The sequence below is a fragment of the Triticum urartu genome, chromosome 6, assembly GCF_003073215.2.
Source record: "Triticum urartu cultivar G1812 chromosome 6, Tu2.1, whole genome shotgun sequence".
Classification (NCBI taxonomy): Eukaryota; Viridiplantae; Streptophyta; class Magnoliopsida; order Poales; family Poaceae; genus Triticum; species Triticum urartu.
The window spans coordinates 493,885,171-493,906,002 of record NC_053027.1 but is presented as its reverse complement, the minus strand read 5'-3'; the positions used below and the strand labels follow the sequence as shown (position 1 = coordinate 493,906,002).

The following is a 20,832-nucleotide window of genomic DNA, read 5'->3' as shown; positions in this document are numbered from 1 at the left end:
CGGCGTAACATGTTCCAGTTGAACGCGGTGTGATGGTTGTGCTTTTCAGTGTGCGAGAGGTTTCCGATGTTCTGTAGATGTCCAAACATGAGCATAGTTCGGTGTATATTGAAGTGATGCAAACTTTCAGAATGTACTAAACAAGATTGCTGTTGTGCAAGGCAGGAAGGAATCATTGCATATCTTGATTCCAGGCATGCATCCAATGTGTATTTCTTATTGGAAATAAAGCTAAGGCCTCCTTTGGTTTGTAGGAATGTCATAGGATTTCTATAGGATAGGATTTGCATAGGAAAATTTCCTTTGAGACCCTTTGGTTTGTAGGAATGGATTCCTATTCCTATATAGGATAGGAATCAATCCTTCACATTTTGAAGAAAAAAAAACATTAGCCAATACTCAATAGAAAATTTCCTATCCTATGCATCAAATGACATCTCTTTCTCTATAGGAATTAAGATGCATGACATCCCATTTCCTATGATTTTCCTATTCCTACAACATTTCTATCCTATGAACCAAAGGAGGCCTAAATGTTGCATGTTTTGATACAAATTTATTTGATAGGTGGATTTTTCACTTTCTTATAGTTTCAATCTATAAAGATAATGAGATACAAGAAATGGTATTAATACTTCAAACTTTTGTTTTTTCCTAATTCACTAGCATGTGGAAACAAAACAGGAAATGATAAAAAACTGAAAATAGCTCAAAATAGTAAATGATAAATCACTGAAAATTGTTGTACTTGCAATCCCGTTGCAACCCACGGGCATGTTTCCTAGTGGTAGTTCAATTCACAAACCATCTTGTCCTTAGACCTCGATCCCAAGACTATCAAAGAGCTTAGGTCATGGGATGAGTGTCGCATGAAGCTCTTGTATGTTTGTGGCCTCCAGTTGAAACATGAATTGGAGGTTAGGCTCATAGTTGACGATTTCATGGTAAGCCTTTATCTGACATTGAATTCCTTATATGTGGTTTCCTATGTGCGTAAATGACATAAACGACATAGCCCATGGTTTCGGCTGTGCCACGTGTCGGAGACATCTAACTCTAACCTCTCAAAAGGGTAACCTATTACTAGTGTTTTCAATATTTTATTTTATTTTTCTTATAAATTTATGGCCTTACTTTTTACTAATTTTAAGCCTCCTAGTGTCTACTGAATGCTCGAAATTTGTTGATTGTGTCATCCCCTCTCTCACTCCATTGCTTCCATTTTGGAACTTAGGAACTACAATGTAGGATGCATAAATGATATCATTGTCTATATGATCCATATGTGCTATAGATAAAACTATATGAGTATTAGTATGTTCCCCAATTCTTGTTAGTTTTAAATATTCATGATTTGTACAATCTATTTTTCAAATAAAATAATTTCCTTTTGCATTTGCAATGAGATTTAAGTCATTGTGTTCGTACTTTGCCATATAGCCAATGTCATAAAAAGAGCAATTACTCTTCTTGTGCTTGCACACCTAGTTTTGGGGAGGAAAAAACAAAAAAATATTTAAAACATTTTCCAGTTATTATCCTCAGTGTGTGCTAATTCGCCACAATACCCCACCTCGATTAAATTGTTGTTATTTTGTTCATGAATTAATACCATCGAGTTGATCCTTTTAAAGAACTTAATTAATATCGTTGATCCCTTCTTCAGCATGAATCATATTAATGTATTGCGATTAATGTGACCTTATCTTCATCGGTTACAAGTATTTGCCCACTATAAAGGAAGCATCATTTGCCTTTCAATTCTACACTAGTAGTCCAAAGGGGCACAACAAGCACCATATTAGCAACTCAATCCTAGAGTTCAGTGTAGACCAAGAAATGAGGAGCACACACATTCTATTCCTTGCATTTTCCCTCCTAATTCTATCATTGGGTATCTAGTCGATCAATACCAAGCACTCTAGTGCCTAGTTATCTACACTAGTAATGTGTGTGAATTTTTGACATATGTATATATTGCATGATTGTCTAACATACCCTATTTTCCCTTTTGATATCTAGCTATGGCAGCTTCTAAGACCGTATGCAAACACATCATCAGGAAGGGCAAATGTAACAACGCCGAATGCCTATCTTACTGCAAGAAGTTTATCTCCCCACCCGGTGGCCCATCCGCCACGTGCGTACCCGAGGGATGCAAGTGTTATATGTGCGGAGGAATTCCACCGAACACACCATATAGCTAGATTAAAGAATAGCATATGCATGGACTTATCACAGTTGGTTGAGTAATGAATAAAATAATTCGAGTAATATAGCATAGTATGAAGTTCAACAGTGCGAGAACAATGAGATTTTTTACTATGCCATAGCGAATACTTGGGTTCCCTTTATTGGAGCTATTTTCCTTATTATTATTATTATTATTATTATTATTATTATTATTATTTTCAAATTGGTCTGGTGCTCTTTTACCTTGGAAAATTATTTGATTTATCAATGAATTTTTTAATCCAATTTCGATCTTCATCGATAAGCAAAAACAAATACCGATGGGCGATGTTAACAGTTTCCTGAAAAGATAAAAGGATGAAAGACAAAACTTCAAGCATTATTTGCAGCACAGAATAGCTACTAAAAAATCGGCCACACTTATAATATGTCAATACTATTAGTGAACTAAAATTAATAGATTCACAAGTTTTTTACAAAACATTAAGTAGATCACAGAAAATGTATGACATGGACACACAGTGAAAAAAGTATAACTATCTAAGAAAGTGTTTACATAGCTTGTAATGTTTGCATTGCAACTGCAAAATGTTTTGTTTCTTGGATTAAAATGATTATTTTAAGGAAGTAGAAAAATGTTACAATAGTAGTTGAAAATATTCCAATAGTAGTTGAAAATATTCCATCAAGCTTACGAGGCAGTTACGACTATCATTTATTTTCAATTTCAATAGTACTACAGCGCTCACCATTAAAAGGCTTAAAGCGATTAATAGGATAGAAAACTATTAAATAAAATAAAAAACTTGGCTGATCATTTCATGAAAGTAAGTAGTGGAACTTCATTAAGAAAAAAAACTGAACTAGAAATACTAGATTCTGCACTGGTTCTGAATTTGACACAAAAGTGTTCATGTAGCACACCGCATCGTAAGACACATATCAGCATCAGCATGTGCGCCCCAATTCCATCGTTGTAAGTAGTGGCCACTGGCCATGACATTCCTCAGACAAAGAAACATCTGGTAAATGTTAATTCACATCTGAAACAAACAAAACTTACCAGATTATCTGACTAAGCTAAGTTCCCGCTATATACATGGAGTAAGATAATAATGAACCTATGGTCAGCACGAATGGAGCTTGCGGTTTTCTTGACCTCAATCGTACACAACGTAAACACCACATTTCCATTCAGACGACCATTTCAGCCTCTTTCAAACTGGAGGGAATCCCTATATCTAGCCTCATTGTGGCTTTGTACTTCTCCGGCACTTTTGCGCCGCCCTGAATGCATATCTCGACGACAGCCGGCGCCTGCCCATAGAAGATCTTGAGCTCCTTCTGCAACTCCCCAGATTCCGGCATGTGCCAGACGTATCTAGGGGGTATCAGGTCATCGAGCACCGCCGCCTGCCACCCATGCTGTCCATTCCTCTGCTGGTGCTTGAAGGCTCCACAGTTGCGCGCTTTATGACCACTCGCTCCAATGTGCACCTCAGGACAGTATCCGCACACCCTCACTGAATACCTCTTCATGAGCCTCAAGGCACCGTTCCGGAGTGTCTCCCACACTTCGAGTGTTTCCTCGGCAAGAGCAGCCGTCTCCTCTGGGCTCGATGGAGGGGTAATCTCATCGTCGGGTACTTCTTCGAGAATTGGCTCCTTAAATTTGTCAGGCTCTGGGTCAGGCAGGTCATCTTCATTTGCGTCGACAAACTCTTTCCTTCCGATCTTAACAATTGGCTTTCTTCGGCGCTTTGTGGGGTACTCAGGGAGGTCGAGACCAGCTTGGATGCAAAGCTCCACGAGAGCAGGAATGCGGGGCACCTCAAACCTCTGGTCATGAGGGATACGCGGGCCTAGACGGTCCTCTAGGTGGTAAGCTTCAACTGGCAAGAAAACAGCTTCAACAAAAGTACTTCCCCAGTCATGTTCTCCCTTACGTTTATCAGAAGACATTCCTCGGCATGTTCTGAAAGGGTGTCCAACAGATCCAACGTGTATCTCACTGCAATATCTGCACCGGAAATAGGCATTATTTCCTCACTTAGCAATAGTAAAGAAATCATCGGTCTCACTGATAATCACAAGTGCACACGAGTGGCATAGTGAACTGAACAAATGCATATGACAACTTGAGAGTACATAAGTTGGCAAATTGCAAACTAGTCATGGCTATCAATATCATTTTGTGGATGTGACACGACACAACCTATGGAAGCACAGGGCAACGCAGCATTATGACTTATGAACAAAATCCTTTTAAAATTATCAAATACCATCATGGGATTAACTTTTAACATGGACAGAGATTTCTTAGAGAAATAAACATGAAGTCCAAACTTCCGGCCTGACTTAATGCAGATGTCCATTGTGACTCAATAGAGGCTTTGCTAAAACCAAATGGAGATGTCTTAACTGGATTCAGTAATCTACGCACGCATGCAAATGTATATATTCAACGGGGTACACAAGAAACAACCTTCTAGCATACTCTCAAGCAGACTACTTCTAAGCGTACCTCCATGTTTCATGTCATATAACTAGACGCAAAAGGAAGTTAATTATATGCGTTGGCATAACTTAATTTTGTTGCCAATGGAAAACGTGTATGTGAGGTACTTTATCTGCCGTTTATACGAATCCTATCCTGCTATCTTGCTTTATAGATTATACAACATGAAGGCAGACTTCTTCTGTCCGGTGTGATAGATATGTAATGAGAAATTTTACCCTTAGCGTGATTTCAAGAGCATACTTATCAGGAAAAAAAAAAACAGGACAAGATAATTACTTGCAGCCTTTCACTGGTACTACTTTCATCAGCCTCTTCAAGTTGTTGATCAGCAAAATTCTTGCGTTGTACACTCTGTATGCCTCTGGTATTAGTCTCTGGACCAGCAATCCATTTTTCGGAGGTGGCGGCGGCCCCCTAGGCTTCCCTTCAGCTTCCTTCATCCTCTGTCTTGCTCGGCGCCTTAACTCCAGTACTGGTATAGGAAATGGTTTCTTCTCCCTTTTGGAGTAGTTACGTGGAAAATCAGCATTCTGAGAATTGTCGTTTCTAATGACGATGGAGCTATAACAAGGCTGGGACGCACTGGAAGCGGGCGCTCTGTAAATTGTCAGGAAAAAGGGGGGATTCATCAGGGCACGGAAATATATTCAACATTGGACCCACTCGATTTCAGAATCAAATGTGACTGCTTAAATCAAGGTAAATTTTCACCAAGCATACCCAACTCAACTAGTCTCATCAACTTTTTTGTTTTATCGCAAGTTTATGATTCGCTACCAACTTACCATTACCTGTTCATGAACTGGACCGGTATCTTACTAACATCATAGTTTATCGCCCAAAGGTTAAGGTACTCGCTACGAGAGTATCAGTGGTAAAAGTTACTCCCTCCGTTTCTAAATACTTGTCTTTCTAGGCATTTCAACAAGTGACTACGTACGAAGCAAAATGAGTGAATCTACACTCTAAAATATGTCTACATACATCTGTATGTAGTAGTCATTTGAAATGTCTAGAAAGACAAATATTTAGGAACGGAGGGAGTACTTATGAGTCATGACAGCATTTCAGAGTTGCAAATCATCAGAGCAAACTACCAACAGCGGCACTGACCAACATTATTACTGTAATTTTGATTTTATTTTCAGCAGTTTTTCCTAACAGCAGCGGCACCATAAATAAAGCAAGCCTCGAACTAACCTGAATCGTCCACCGCATCCACGCGCACCACTGCCAATTCCTGCAACCGCGTCTAATTGCCTCCTGACCTGCGCCGGAGGGAAAGCATAATCAAATTTCAAAACCATCGCTCCTATCCAACCCTCTCTGCTCCTACAGCCGAACAACTAGCGCCAGGTTGAGGTTGGGGGCGGGCCTACCTGGACGCGGGGGGCAGACCACCGGAGGCCGACGAAGGAGCGGAGCTGGGGGAGGCGGGACGAGCAGGTCGGGGGAGGCGGGAGAGGGTAGGGGGAGGAGGAGGGTCTCATGGCCGCGGCCATTGGAGGTAGAGGGAGCGAGCGATGCGCGTCTGGCTGCTTCTCTCCCTATCCTCTGCGTTCGCTAGGCTCTCTTTGCCTCGGGCTTCTTCGGGTCGGGGTGGGCCTATTCGGTCGTCGCAAGGAGCCAGGAGCCATCTGGACTGTCCATGTGGGCTGATGAGGTGGGATCTTGGTCACTGCCTCACTGGTCTCATTTTCTTTTCACGCAATTTTCAAAAAACATTCATAACATAACAGATGTAAAATTTTGTTCACACAAATTTTTAATGTATTTAGAACATGTATAAAAATATTATGTCATCTAAAAAAATGTTCATAAACACTTTATCTTGAAAAATGTTCAGCATGTTTTTAAGAATGTTCACTCTGCATTAAAAAAAAGACTATGATATTTGGCACACGTGTGCCACATAGTTAAAACTACCACACATATTTTATTCCTTCCCTGTAAGTACAGAACGACCCTCCCCCCTTCGATCCCTCCTCCTCCCGAATGGTCCCGCTGGCTCTCCCGAGAAAGCTGCTTCTCCCGCGCCCACCCCCCGGGAAAACTGCCACTTCATGTCTCCCATGTGATTAAAAAAATTACGCATGTGGGATTCAAACCCATGACTCCCTGGCACCAAAGCGAACCACCACAACCAACTCACCCTTAGGGATTTGTTGCTCAACTAACGAAACCTATTCGTTTTGACCCTTTTTTTTTACAATCGTGTTATTACAGAAAATTACCACGATTTCCTCTCGGGTCAAAGTTACCATGGTATTCGTATGCAAGTTATCAGGTCTATGTTGCGTAAGTTACCGTGTTATTTACATAGAACTTACCATGTAGTATGCTTCAACAACTACACCCCCTTTCAAAGTTACCATTGTGTTTTGTACACAAGTTAGCAGGTCCTCGATGCGTAAAGTACCGTGGTACTAACACATAACTTATCAGGGTATGTTTACATCCCCCCCCCCCCCCCCCCCCGGTCAAAGTTACCATGGGGGATTGTACATGAGTTAACGGTTCTACGGTTCGTATATTATCATGGTACTTACACCTAAAAACCGGGTGTGTGCTTTTTTCATAGGTAAAAAATTACCATAATATTTTTGTGTAACTTATCACGCCTATAGCGGGTCAAAGCGGACCCTTTTTTTTGGCCAACCCATGAGCACGTGTACCCCTCATGACACTAAATATTATGTGACTTTCCCGTGGCACGCCATGTGTTGTGTTCATCCAACAGGCCCCGCGAGGCGAGTGTATGTTTCTAACAACTTTTTTCCTTTGGTGAAAGTTACCATGATGCTTATATGTAAGTTATCGGTTATGGGTGCTTGTATTATCATGTTATTTACACACACAAAATCTCGGGGATGTTTTGAACAACTTTTTCCCGGATCAAAAAGTTATCATGGTGATTCTAGGTAACCTATCAAGCCCGCCGTGCTTAAAATATCATGCTATTTACACAAAATTTATCAGGGGTATGTTTCAGCAAATTTTCCCCCACGGGTCAAAAACTTATCATGGTGTTCAGTTATCGCAGTGCATATGTTTTCATGCTATTACACAGAAAAAAAAACCCAGGGGAGGGAGGTATAATACTGTGCTATTTACACATAAGTTACCGGAGTGTCTTTTCGATAATTTTCTTCCCTATAGTCAAATACCATGGTGTTTCTACCTGAGTTATCAGATATGCGATGCGTATATTACCATCTATTTACACAGAAATTATCGGGTATATTTTCACATTTTTCTTCCCCAATGGTTAAAGATACCATAATGTTTGTATCTAAATTATCAGGTATATGGCGTGAATGTTATCATATTATTTACAGAAATTACCGGGGGGTTGGGGGCGGGGGGTCAACAAATTTCTTCCCAATGATCAAAGTTACCACTATGCTTTCACCAAAGTTATCACGACTCCGGTGCTTATATGGCCATGCTACTTACACATAATGTAACGTGTGGTATACAAAAGTTATCATGTTGGTGGTGCGTTAGTTATCGTGGTGGTGATGAAGAATTTACCACGGGAAAAGTTTATGTGCCAGGTTTGATAGGTGAAACAAAAAGATTTTCTGTGTTATCATATTAAAGGCAAAACATGTCAAAAACCGTATTTTTCTTATCTTGTTCAACAATGAGTTGTAGGCGAGGTGGTCAGCTCCCTTTGTTGATTACCTGCAGAACAGGGAGGGCGGGGTGGGTGCGCGCGATCGGATCTGACGGTGCTAGATGCGTGTGATAGTTTTTGCAATCTGCCACACGATTGCCACATACATATTTCATTAAAAAAATGTTCAACGTGAATTCCACAAATGTTCAGCATATATTCCAATAAAAATTCAACATGAATTTAAAAAATATTCAATGTGTAACTGAAAAAAAATATTCAACTTGTATCATAAAAAGTCCACATGTTCTTTCAACCAGTAACTTTAGAAAAAGCCTCAACTATATTAATGCTTATCAAGTTATCAGATAAAATCATATTTTATTTTGTAATCAAATAAGTGTAGCCACTACATGGGTGTTCTGTGTGAGGAGATTTATCAAATAAATGTTTATCAATTGAACATGATTTATTAAATTAAACTGCCATTGGTCTCAATCTGATGTTAAGAATGTCGTTTTTAATGATAATCCACGTGATAAGATTTGTCACCGGAGTATTCTATCTCTATTGGCATTGCCTACCGTTTTGGCGCTCTCTCCATGGCCTTAAGCAAGTCTCTTACGTCTGGAGTGTTTTGCCTCTGCCTGGCCGCCTTTCAGCAAGTACTCGTGATCCATCGTTGTTCTTTCATCTTTTTATAGTGCTTTGCCTCTGCCCGGCTTTTCAGCGAGTGCCCGTTGTTTGTTCAATTTTTTTCAAATGGTTGGATTCTTCTTTCTTTATATATTGATGCATAATCATCATGATGACCCGAGTACATTGCCTCTGTGAATGCCGTCTTAGTGAGCAGTTTGTGAATCCCTTCTTAGTGAGCAGTTTCTTATACCTGATTTTAGCCCTCATCCTAACTTTCTTTGGAACGGGGTCTTCTTTATCTTTAATGGATTTTTTATTTTCTGGCCCTCATCCCAACTTTCTTTCGAATTAGTCTTCTTTATAACTTTCTTTGGAACGGGGTCTTCTTTATCTTTAATGGATTTTTTATTTTCTGGCCCTCATCCCAACTTTCTTTCGAATGAGGTCTTCTTTATCTTCGATGAATTTTTATTTTCTGAAAAATATATTCTTGCTTTTACTAATAAGAGTACTGTTGAGATATTCATGGAGCTTCAGGATCTTTAGTTGAGCGTGCCACTTATGGTGGGCCCATCGTCTAATTATAATCATCTTGTTGGGTCTCACTCGAATCAGTTTGTTTATGCTCCTAGTACTTCGGTTCGTGTTTTTGATATCTTCCACGATCTCTTCATCATATGTTCTTTCCTCGTTTTATCTTCATGTTCTCTATATCTCTGCAGCATGATCTCTCATTGTCTATACTTCTCTTATTCATGTTCCTCAGTTCCAGTTCATTACATACATCTTCAGGCCTTTCCTTGTTTTATCTTCATGTTCCTCGTTTTATCTTCGTCAATTCACTTCTCTGCTTACTGTGTTTCTTTTGTCTTCAGGCCTTTCCATGTTTTATCTCTATGTTCCTCGTTTATCTTCGTCAATTCACTTCTCTGAATACTGTGTTTTTTTGGTCTGTTCTTTCCTCGTTTCAGTTCATCACATACATCGTCAGGGTTCTGTTCTTTTATCGTTTCAGTTCATCGATACATTATACATACTCCCCGTAAAATTTGACGAGCTTTGTAAAAATAAGTGTCAACATTCACAATCTGAAATCAATACCACTAGATATTATATAATTTTAGCATGACAGATGTTGATATTTTTTTATATAAATACGGTCAAACTTTGTGAAGTTTGACTTTAGAAAATTCTAATATGCAGAGTAAAAATGACCGGAGGAAGTACATACATCTTCAGGCCTATTCGGATGCTAGGTGCGATGGTACTAAACCCTAGCATTTCAAACTCAAAACAACGATCACGCCTCGCGGCGCAGGTGCATAATTTATTGTCCAGAACAAACTAGAGTTCTTGATATGAGTGGATACATATGTACAACCCCATCACGTGTCACGTTCGCGATACACCGACCAGCTTCCAGAAAAAGTGCAGCCGATCAGACTATTGAAACACAAATCTAGCTAGTTAACGCAATAAAGGGACTGAAGCTGAAGCGTGCTGTTGCCTGCTCCTCTCGAAATTAAGCGGTGTTCTTCTTGAAGATCCTGTCGAGGACGCCCTCCCTGCTCTGCTCGGGGATCCCCGGCGGGTCTACGCCGACGTCCTTGAGCGTCACCGCCTTCCTGGCCCTGAGGAACACAAATCATCCAACATCAGTCACGTACATCAATCAAACCACCACTGTGCGCGCAGGAAGTGAGATCGTACGGGTAGTCGGCGACGGGGTCGGCGACGCCGGCGGTGAGGGAGCGGTCGTCCTGGACGTGGGCGACCTTGCGGAACACGGAGCCGCCGACGAAGCGCTCGGCCTCGTCGAGGGCGAGGTCCGGGTCCGCCACCTCGGGCACCGCCTCGCGCTTGCGCTTGTCGACCCAGACGTTGGGCGCGTGCGCCAGCTGCTGCCGCGCCGTGTGCAGCCCCAGAGCCCCTGCCAGGCCGATCATCCCCAGCGCCACGTACACCGGCACGTAGTCGCCCATGGGCTTGGCCTTGGGCCTCTCGGCGTGCGCCGCCGCGGTGGAGGCCGACCTCCGGAAGTGGCCCTGCAGGGCGGCCGTGCGGAGAGCGGCGGCGGCTCGTGAAGCCATCATGGCTGCTAGCCTGGGTGTGGTATCGGCAGAGTGGCAACGATCGAGTGTGGTTTGGATTCGTCTGTTTGAGTGCTTCTTCTGTTTCGCTTTGAGCTGATGGGAGTCTGTGACGGTGGCTTATCTTATAGGGGCGGTTCGGTGGTGTCGTGGCGAGTGGCGAAGCGTCTGGAACGGGCGGGAGCAAGGTGGCGACGCGCGGCAGGGCGGCGACGCGCCAGCGTGACCCCGCGCTTGAACAGCACATGCAATCAGTTACGTGTACCTCGTTCGTGCACAAGGCCGTATGCATCTATCATGCCGTTTGTTCTCGATTGTTACTAGATACATTTTCTTTTGTCCATTTTGATGATAAATATTTTCAAACGAAAAAAAATACATGATATCTTTTTATGTCACACACTATATGTATTTTTTTCTTTGAAAAAGAAGATTAAAACCCTAACCTCTGCATCATTGTGATACACAAAACTATTTTACATTAATTACTCAACAGAAATAGAGTACATAATACTGACACAGTTTTACTAGAACACATCTACGCATTATTTCTGAATTTATTGCAGGTTTTTCAGCGAGGCGCTTTCAGTGGGAGGAGACGTTCCTGTCGTCGACGAGGCGTGTACGATGACTTCGTAAATATCAAGATGATATACCGGCTCAGTCTCTCAAAGGTGCTCATAGTGGAAGGATGTACGTGTGTACATTCATAGGGGTAAGTGTATGCGCATATGTATGAGCGCTTGCGTCTGTATTGTGTTAAAAAATAGATGTGCTCTAAGTATTGCAATAACTAGAGCATATCTAGATATGCCCTAGTCGAATCATTATAAAATATGAAATTAACACCTGCGACAAACGATTTTTTTGCGGCACAGCCTTCAAGAAAAGATAAATACCCTCACGCCATCGTCGCCACATTTGACGAGAGAAGCCCTCGACAAGAATTTTCATCATGTTTGTCGAGATCAGCACACCAGTAGACAACACCTTCAATAAAGTAATGACACAAGTTCATCACTACCTTACCTAACCAATAAAGCTTAGGGCAAGAGTTTTCACCCTGGACATGAAGCAGTGTTCCAATTAACATCTTGACTACAAATCATTTGATGAAAGAACTCAAACTGGGGACAGATTGCTTGACCAACCCCCCGACGGCGACAGCGTCGCCCCCGCGGGCGACCGACCGCGCCTCCTCTTCCTCCGCGAGCGCTTCCCCTCTCTCCTCCACCTCCCTGCTGCCATCCCCGGCGCCCACCACGGGCCTGGCCCAGGCGATGCTGGCGGCGGCGGCCCCCGGCCCTTCCCCTTCCAAGGTTCCTCCGGTGCGGGGAGGAGGGGCTCCGGGCAGTGCCTTCAGGCGGCGGTGGTCCTGCACGGCGGCGGGGGTTCCTAGCAGTGGCGGCTCCAGGAATTTGCAACCGGGTATTCATGTGTATTCATTTTGCCAAAATCATTGTTGTTTTTCGAAAATTGTCACTCTTTTGCCAAAATCAATATTGTTTTGTAAAAATCATGGGTATTCACATGAAGACCCAAGAATACCCCTAGCGCCGCCCCTGGTTCCTAGCGCGGGCGGGGGCGATCTCTGGGTGGCGGTGCGTCCGGCTGGTGGTGGGTGGCAGCTCGGTTGCCGGCGTGCAACAGCGTGGTGGCCGGGGCATTGCGGTCTCGATATGGGCCCGGTCAGGCTCGGGTGGCCTGGTTTGCCTCGGATGCGGCGTTCGGTCGGCAATCCGCATCGGTGCTGGAGGCAGAGGCCTCCGGCGTGACGGCGGGGAGGGGGTTCCCTCCCGGTCGGCTCCGGAGCTTCCGTCCTTGCCTTTGGGCGCTTCTTGCCTCTGCTTTCTTGACCTCGTGGTGGTGTTCGCAGCGAGACACGTGGATGGGTCCAAGATCGTGGTGGCGCGTGCTTGCGGGTGGCCAGATGGTGGGATGGCTCCATTCTAGTGGGTGACGGGGCATGGTGTGTGGGAGAAATCCCTGTCGGTTCATCCGGCTACGACGCTGTGACGCCGGTGGATGTCGCCATTCCTTCCTGAAGGGCATCGGTGCTACCATCCCCCGCCCCCCTCCGCGTGTCGGGTAAAACCCTATGACTTTTTCGGGCAGCAACGTCGTTGGCGTCGCATTCCTTTTTGGAGGTGTTGTTTGGTATGCAACAGTCCGGTCCCATGGCGAGTTGTAGGACATAGATGGAGGGCGCAGCGGTGGAGGACCATTCGTGATTGTCGAGTTGCCATTGTTGGCATTTTTGTCTTCTCCTTTTTCCTTTTGGGCTTGATGTCCTGTTCGCCCCAGCAGTTACCTTGTGATTGGTGTCCGCTGCTTTATAATATAAGTGGGAGGAAACCCTATTTCGTCAAATCATTCGATAGTTGCTCTCGTCGGTACTCCACACCAGGGGCAAAAGGCACTAGCAGCTTAGTCGGACTCCTCCCCGCCTTAGAATATTGCAACGATTGTCAGGTGGTGCTCCTTGTGAACTGCGTTAGGATTTTCCCGAAGAGGAGAGGATGATGCAGTACAGTAGAGATAAGTATTTCCCTTAGTTAAGAATCAAGATTACCAATCCAGTAGGAGAACAAAGCAACACCTCTTTAGCAGCACTTCACACAAATAACAAATCCTTCCAACCCAACGCAAACAAGGGGTTGTCAATCCCTTGATGGTTACGAGCAAGATTAAAATTTCTGGTATTTGATAGATAGATCGAACAAAAATACAAATTTAAATAAATAAAGGAAAATGCAGCAAGGTATTTTTGGATTTTATATATGATAAAAGATAGACCCGGGGGCCATAGTTTTCACCAGAGGTTTCTCTCTTGAAAATGGTATACATTGTGTAAACAAATTATGATTGGGCAATTGATAGAAAAGCGAATAATTATGACGATATCCAAGGCAATGATCATATATATAGGAATCACATCCCAGACAAGTAGACTTACTCCTGCCTGCATCTATTACTATTACTCCACACATCAACCGCTATCCAGCATGCATCTAGTGTATTAAGTTCATAAAAATGGAATAACGCATTAAGCAAAATGACATGATGTAGACAAGATAAACGCACGTATGAATAAACCATGTCTTTTACCCTTAATAGCAATAATACATACGTGTCATGTCCCCTTCTGTCACTGGGATTGAGCACCACAAGATCGAACCCATTACGAAGCACCTCTCCCATTGCAAAATAAATCAATCTAGTTGGCAAAACCAAATCAATAGATCGGAGAGAAATACGAAGATATAAAAATCATGCATAAAAGAGTTCAGAGAAAACTCAAATAATATTCATGGATAGATCTGACCATAAACTCATAATTCATCGAATCCTAACAAAGACACCATTAAAAGTGATGACATCGGATAGAACTCCAAGAATACCGAGGAGAATATTGTATTAAAGATCAAATAGAAAGAAGAAGCCACCTAGCTACTAATTATGGACCCGTAGGTATATGGTAAACTACTCACACATCACCGGAAGGGCAGCAAGGATGATGTAGAGCCCCTTTGTGATCGAATCCCCCTCCGGCAGAGTGCCGGAAAATGCCTCCAGATGAAATCTGTCAAGAACAGGAACTTGCGGCAGCGGAAAAAGTATTTCGTGGACTCCTCTATCGGTTTCTTGATTTTAGAGAATTTATATAGGCAGAGTTAGGTCAAACGGAGCCACGTGAGCCCCACAAGCCACCAGGGCACGCTCTACCCCTCTGGCGCGCCCTGGTGCCTCGTGGGCCACTTGTCCATCTTCTCGTCTCCTCCCGAAGCTTCCAAGGGTCTCTTATTGCCAGAAAACAATATCCAAAAAGTTTCGTTGCATTTGGACTTCGTTTGATAATGATATTATGAAAAACCAAAAATAGGCACACAAAAAACAGCAACTAGCACTGGGCACTAAGTTAATAGGTTAGTCCCAAAAAATGATATATAATTGCTTGAAAGTGTATATAAAACATCCAAGATTGGTACTATAATGGCATGGAACAATAAACCTTTATAGATATGTTGGAGACGTATCAGGTGGTCGTCCATGTCTCGGCGCAAAATTGGTCACTACTGTTCAACAATAGTATGAGTCATACCACAACATCCACTATATTGTCGGAGCTACTGCCTAGAGCAAGAATTCGACGGGGAACCACCAGTGTACCGCTCGTTCGTCAGTGTAGGACTAATATCGCCGACACCTCAAGCATCCTCGTGTGTTGGCTGCTACCCTCGGACAAGATGAAAAATCCTATTTGTGTTGACCACGAGAGCATCAAGCAACCACCATTGTTGTCCTGGAAGATATGCTGACGCACCTTTTGATGTGCTATTGTGCTGCTTGATCTCCTTGTAGTGGTTGTCGAGGGCCGCTGCCCCATCACATTGACCAACGGAGGCCATCGCCACCGCCATAACCACCCGCACATCCGTTGGTGATGATGTTGTGCGCGTCGTTGCCTCTACGAATGTCGGAACCATTAGATCCGCCTCTCGCGCACACCGGCATGTCAACACCGACATATCGATGCAATACACCAAGGGCGTGTTTGGTTGCCCGCATCCAGCCCAACCAGGCCCGCACGGGAAGGGAGAGGCCTGTTTGGTTGCCTGTTTTTACTATTGGGCCTGCATTGCACGCTTCTCAAAGTAGCCCAGAGCCTGGCTCGCTGGAAACGCTCGGATCAGCAGTTTCTCGTGAGCCAGGTTGAGTGCGGCGCGAGGTCGCACGGGCGGGTGCGACGTGAGGGCGAGGGGGGATGGCGGGAGATGGAAATCTGGCGTGTCGTCCGGGCGCCAAATCTAGCTTCACCCCCTTTCACTCGCTCATAGCCACTACCCCCTTTCTTCCCTACTGCTTCACCACCGGCGGCAGCTACAATTTCAGATATGCACTAGAGGCGGCGACGAAAGAGGCGGCGGTGTTTGCAGCGGATCTGGTGCTCCCTTTGTTGTTGGCCACCGTCTGGTCAACCTAGTCTGTGCCATGGCTACCCCTATGCCGTCCTCGTCTCCTATGCCGGTAAGCAGCACCCCTCCCCCCTTTGTTAGCTTGGTGGTTAGGCCATTAGGCTATGTGTAGGATCGATTTCCCACTGAACGAACCGTCGATGTCGACTAGGTTATGGACGCACAGATGAGGCTGATAATCTAGGCAACATCACTGATTAGTGTGATTCAGGCATGGGTCATGTTCATGCACCAGAGAGCTGTTCGTCGTGCTTGATCCACTATGGTCCATTGTTTCTCCGGGAACAGGAGAGGGTCCAAAATCTGAACTACATCTACAACTGCAATGACGCCGAGGCTCTATGGATGCTCCGAATGAAAAGAGCACCATTTTCCAGGCTTGTCGAGACCTTCACGAGCAGGGGGCTGCTACAAGATAGCATTAACACCAGTGTCGAAGAGCAAGTGGCCATGTTCCTCCATGTTGTTGGCCATAACCAGAGGTTCAGGGTCATTCACAACACGTTCAGGAGATCAATGGGGACCATCTCTAGGTACTTCAAGCAGGTGCTTTTTGCTATTGGGGAGCCCGGAGGAGATATGATCAGGAGACCATCTGGTCAGACTCCACCCAAGATTCACGGAAGCCTAAGATGGTGATGTTGCTTGAAGCTACGTCAGTATTTCCCCAAAGAGGAAGGGGTGATGTAGCACAGCGGCGATAGGTATTTCCCTCAGATATGAAACCAAGGTTACCGAACCAGTAGGAGAACCAAGCAACACAATGTAAACATCCCCTGCACACAGATAACAAATCCTCGCAACCCGACGCATTAAAGGGGTTATCAATCCCTTTCGGGTAACGGTGCCAGAAGTTGGTGCGTGACGGTAAAAAGGTTGTAATAGATTGGATAAATAGATCGCAAATAAAATAAAGTGCAACAAAGTATTTTTGGGTTTTTTGATTAATAGATCTAAAAATAAAAGCAAATAAAAATAGATCGCAAAGGCAAATATATGAGAAAGAAGACCCCGGGGTCGTAGGTTTGACTAGTGGTTTCTCTCAAGAAAAATAGCAAATGTTGGGTAGACAAATTACTGTTGGGCAATTGATAGAACTTCAAATACTCATGGCGATATCCAGGCAATGATCATTATATAGGCATCACGTCCAAGATTAGTAGACCGACTCCTGCCTGCATCTACTACTATTACTCCACACATCGACCGCTATCCAGCATGCATATATTGTATTAAGTTCATGGAGAAATGGAGTAATGCAATAAGAATGATGACATGATGTAGACAAGATCTATCTATGTAGAGATAGACCCCATCGTTTTATCCTTAGTAGCAACGATACATACATGTTGTTTCCCTTTCTGTCACTGGGATCAAGCACCGTAAGATCGAACCCACTACAAAGCACCTCTTCCTATTACAATATAAATAGATCAAGTTGGCCAAACAAAACCCTAATATTGGAGAAGAAATATGAGGCTATAAGCAATCATGCATAAAAGAGATCAAATAAACTCAAATACTTTCATGGATATAAAAAGATATAACTGATCATAAACTCAAAGTTCATAGGATCCCAACAAACACACCGCAAAAGATTTACATCATATGGATCTTCAAGAGACCATTGTATTGAGAATCAAGAGAGAGAGATGAATCCATCTAGCTACTAACTACGGACCCGAAGGTCTACAAAGAACTACTCGCGCATCATCGGAGAGGCACCAATGGAGGTGGTGAACCCCATCCGAGATGGTGTCTAGATTGGATCTGGTGGTTCTGGACTCTGCGGCGGCTGGATGAATATTTCGTCGACCCCCTAGGGTTCTGAGATTTTTGGGCTATTTATAGAGCAAAGAGGCGGTCCGGGGGCACCCGAGGTGGGCACAACCCACCAGGGCGCGCCTGGGCCTCCTCCTCAGGGCACCCTCCAGGCGCAGCCAGGGCCCGTTGTGTTCCTTCTGGCCCATAAAAATTCTTCGTAAAGTTTTGTGGCATTTGGACTCCGTCTGATATTGATTTTCTATGATATAAAAAACACGGAAAAAATAGGAACTGACACTTGGCACTATGTCAATAGGTTAGTACCCAAAATGATATAAAATGACTATAAAATGATTATAAAACATCCAAGATTGATAATATAACAGCATGCAACAATCAAAAATTATAGATACCTTGGAGACGTATCAGATGGTATCCATACTTCGAGGTGAGCATTGACAATATACACTTTTCATGGCTTGATATGCTTGTATTGTTCAACTTGAGCACTAACACAGGCTTGTGATGCCATTTTTAGGATTGCATTGGGGCAATGGATGGTACTCATGTCACTGCCAGAGTTGCTACGTCACAGTCTGCAGCATACAGGGGGAGGAAGCACTATGATGTCTACTACACAACCTTCTTCTTGTAGACGTTGTTGGGCCTCCAAGTGCAGAGGTTTGTAGGACAGTAGCAAATTTCCCTCAAGTGGATGACCTAAGGTTTATCAATCCATAGGAGGCGTAGGATGAAGATGGTCTCTCTCAAGCAACCCTGCAACCAAATAACAAAGAGTCTCTTGTGTCCCCAACACACCCAATACAATGGTAAATTGTATAGGTGCACTAGTTCGGCGAACAGATGGTGATGCAAGTGGTATATGGATAATAGATATGGGTATTTGTAATCTGAAATTATAAAAACAGCAAGGTAACAAATGATAAAAGTGAGCGTAAACGGTATTGCAATGCGTTGAAACAAGGCCTAGGGTTCATACTTTCGCTAGTGCAAGTTCCCTCAACAATACTAACATAATTGGATCACATAACTATCCCTCAACATGCAACAAAGAGTCACTCCAAAGTCACATAATAGTGGAGAACGAACGAAGAGATTATGGTAGGGTACGAAACCACCTCAAAGTTATTCTTTCCAATCAATCTGTTGGGCTATTCCTATAAGTGTCACAAACAGCCCTAGAGTTCGTACTAGAATAACACCTTAAGACACAAATCAACCAAAACCCTAATGTCACCTAGATACTCCAATGTCACCTCAAGTATCCGTGGTATGATTATACGATATGCATCATACAATCTCAGATTCATCTATTCAACGAACACATAGAACCTCAAAGAGTGCCCCAAAGTTTCTACCGGAGAATCACAACGAAAACATGTGCCAACCCCTATACATAGGTTCATCGGCGGAACCCGCAAGTTGGTCACCAAGACATACATCAAGTGAATCAAGTGATATCCCATTGTCACCACAGATATCGACGGCAAGACATACATCAAGTGTTCTCAAATCTTTAAAGACTTAATCTGATAAGATAACTTCAAAGGGGAAACTCAATCCATTACAAGAGAGTAGAGGGGGGAAGAAACATCATAGGATCCAAATATAATAGCAAAGCTCGCGATACATCAAGATAGTATCACCTCAAGAACACGAGAGAGAGAGAGAGAGATCAAACACATAGCTACTGGTACATACCCTCAGCCCCGACGGAGAACTACTCCCTCCTCGTCATGGAGAGCACCGGGATGATGAAGATGGCCACTGGAGAAGGATTGCCCCCTCCGGCAGGGTGCCGAAATGGGTCTAGATTGGTTTTCGGTGACTACGGAGGCTTCTGGCGCCGGAATTCCCGATCTATTGTGCTCCCGGATGTTTTTAGGGTATATGGAGACATATAGGCAGAAGAAGTACGTCAGGGGGGCCACGAGGGGCTCACGAGGGTGGAGGGCGCGCCCAGGGGGGGTGGGCACGCCCCCTGCCTCATGACCTCCTCGCAGGTCCCCCGACGTGCACTCCAAGTCTTCTGGCTTCTTTCCTTCCAAAAATGAGTTCCGTGAAGCTTCAGGTCAATTGGACTCCATTTGGTTTTCCTTTTCTTCGAAACCCTAAAACAGGGTAAAAACAGAAACTGGCACTAGGCTCTGGGTTAATAGGTTAGTCCCAAAAATGATATAAAAGTGTATAATAAAGCCCATAAACATTCAAAACAGTAGATAATATAGCATGGAGCAATCAAAAATTATAGATACGTTGGAGACGTATCAGCATCCCCAAGCTTAATTCCTGCTCGTCCTTGAGTAGGTAAGTGATAAAAACAGAATTTTTGATGCGGAGTGCTACTTGGCATAGTTTCAATGTAATTCTTCTTAATTGTGGTATGAATATTCAGATCCATAAGATTCAAGACAAAAGTTCATATTGAAATAAAAATGATAATACTTCAAGCATACTAACTAAGCAATTATGTCCTCTCAAAATAACATGGCCAAAGAAAGTTCATCCCTACAAAATCATATAGTTTAGTCATGTTTCATTTTCGTCACACAAGAATGATCTCATCATGCACAACCCCGATGACAAGCCAAGCAATTGTTTCATACTTTAGTAATCTCAAACTCATAAACTTTCACGCAATACATGACCACGAGCCATGGATATAGCACTATGGGTGGAATAGAATATAATGAGGGGGTTATGTGGAGAAGACAAAAAAAGGAGAAAGTCTCACATCAACGAGGCTAATCAATGGGCTATGGAGATGCTCACTGATTGATGTTAATGCAAGGAGTAGGGATTTCCATGCAACGGATGCACTAGAGCTATAAATGTATGAAAGCTTAACAAAAGAAACTAGTGGGTGTGCACCCAACTTGCTTGCTCACGAAGACCTAGGGCACTTGAGGAGGCCCATTGTTGGAATATACAAGCCAAGTTCTATAATGAAAAATTTCCACTAGTATATGAAAGTGACAAAACAAGAGACTCTCTACTATGAAGATCATG

General features: G+C 43.5%; 2 protein-coding genes and 1 pseudogene across 2 annotated transcripts; 1 reads left to right on the top strand and 2 right to left on the bottom strand.

Moving 5' to 3' along the window:
• Window positions 1-3,164: 3,164 nt before the first annotated feature.
• Window positions 3,165-6,299, bottom strand: LOC125514520 (APO protein 2, chloroplastic-like). The gene is made up of 4 exons (XM_048679859.1): window positions 6,094-6,299; window positions 5,915-5,982; window positions 4,991-5,311; window positions 3,165-4,213 (listed from the first exon to the last, which is right to left on the bottom strand). Exons 1-4 carry the CDS (start codon window positions 6,214-6,216, stop codon window positions 3,388-3,390), a joined length of 1,338 nt encoding a protein of 445 aa, XP_048535816.1. The 5' UTR covers window positions 6,217-6,299; the 3' UTR covers window positions 3,165-3,387.
• Window positions 6,300-10,061: 3,762 nt separating this feature from the next.
• On the bottom strand, window positions 10,062-11,155 carry LOC125512500. The gene is made up of 2 exons (XM_048677597.1): window positions 10,683-11,155; window positions 10,062-10,603 (listed from the first exon to the last, which is right to left on the bottom strand). Exons 1-2 carry the CDS (start codon window positions 11,063-11,065, stop codon window positions 10,495-10,497), a joined length of 492 nt encoding a protein of 163 aa, XP_048533554.1. The 5' UTR covers window positions 11,066-11,155; the 3' UTR covers window positions 10,062-10,494.
• A 5,037-nt stretch (window positions 11,156-16,192) lies between these two features.
• Window positions 16,193-20,832, top strand: part of LOC125516876 — an 89,699-nt pseudogene continuing 85,059 nt past the window's right edge.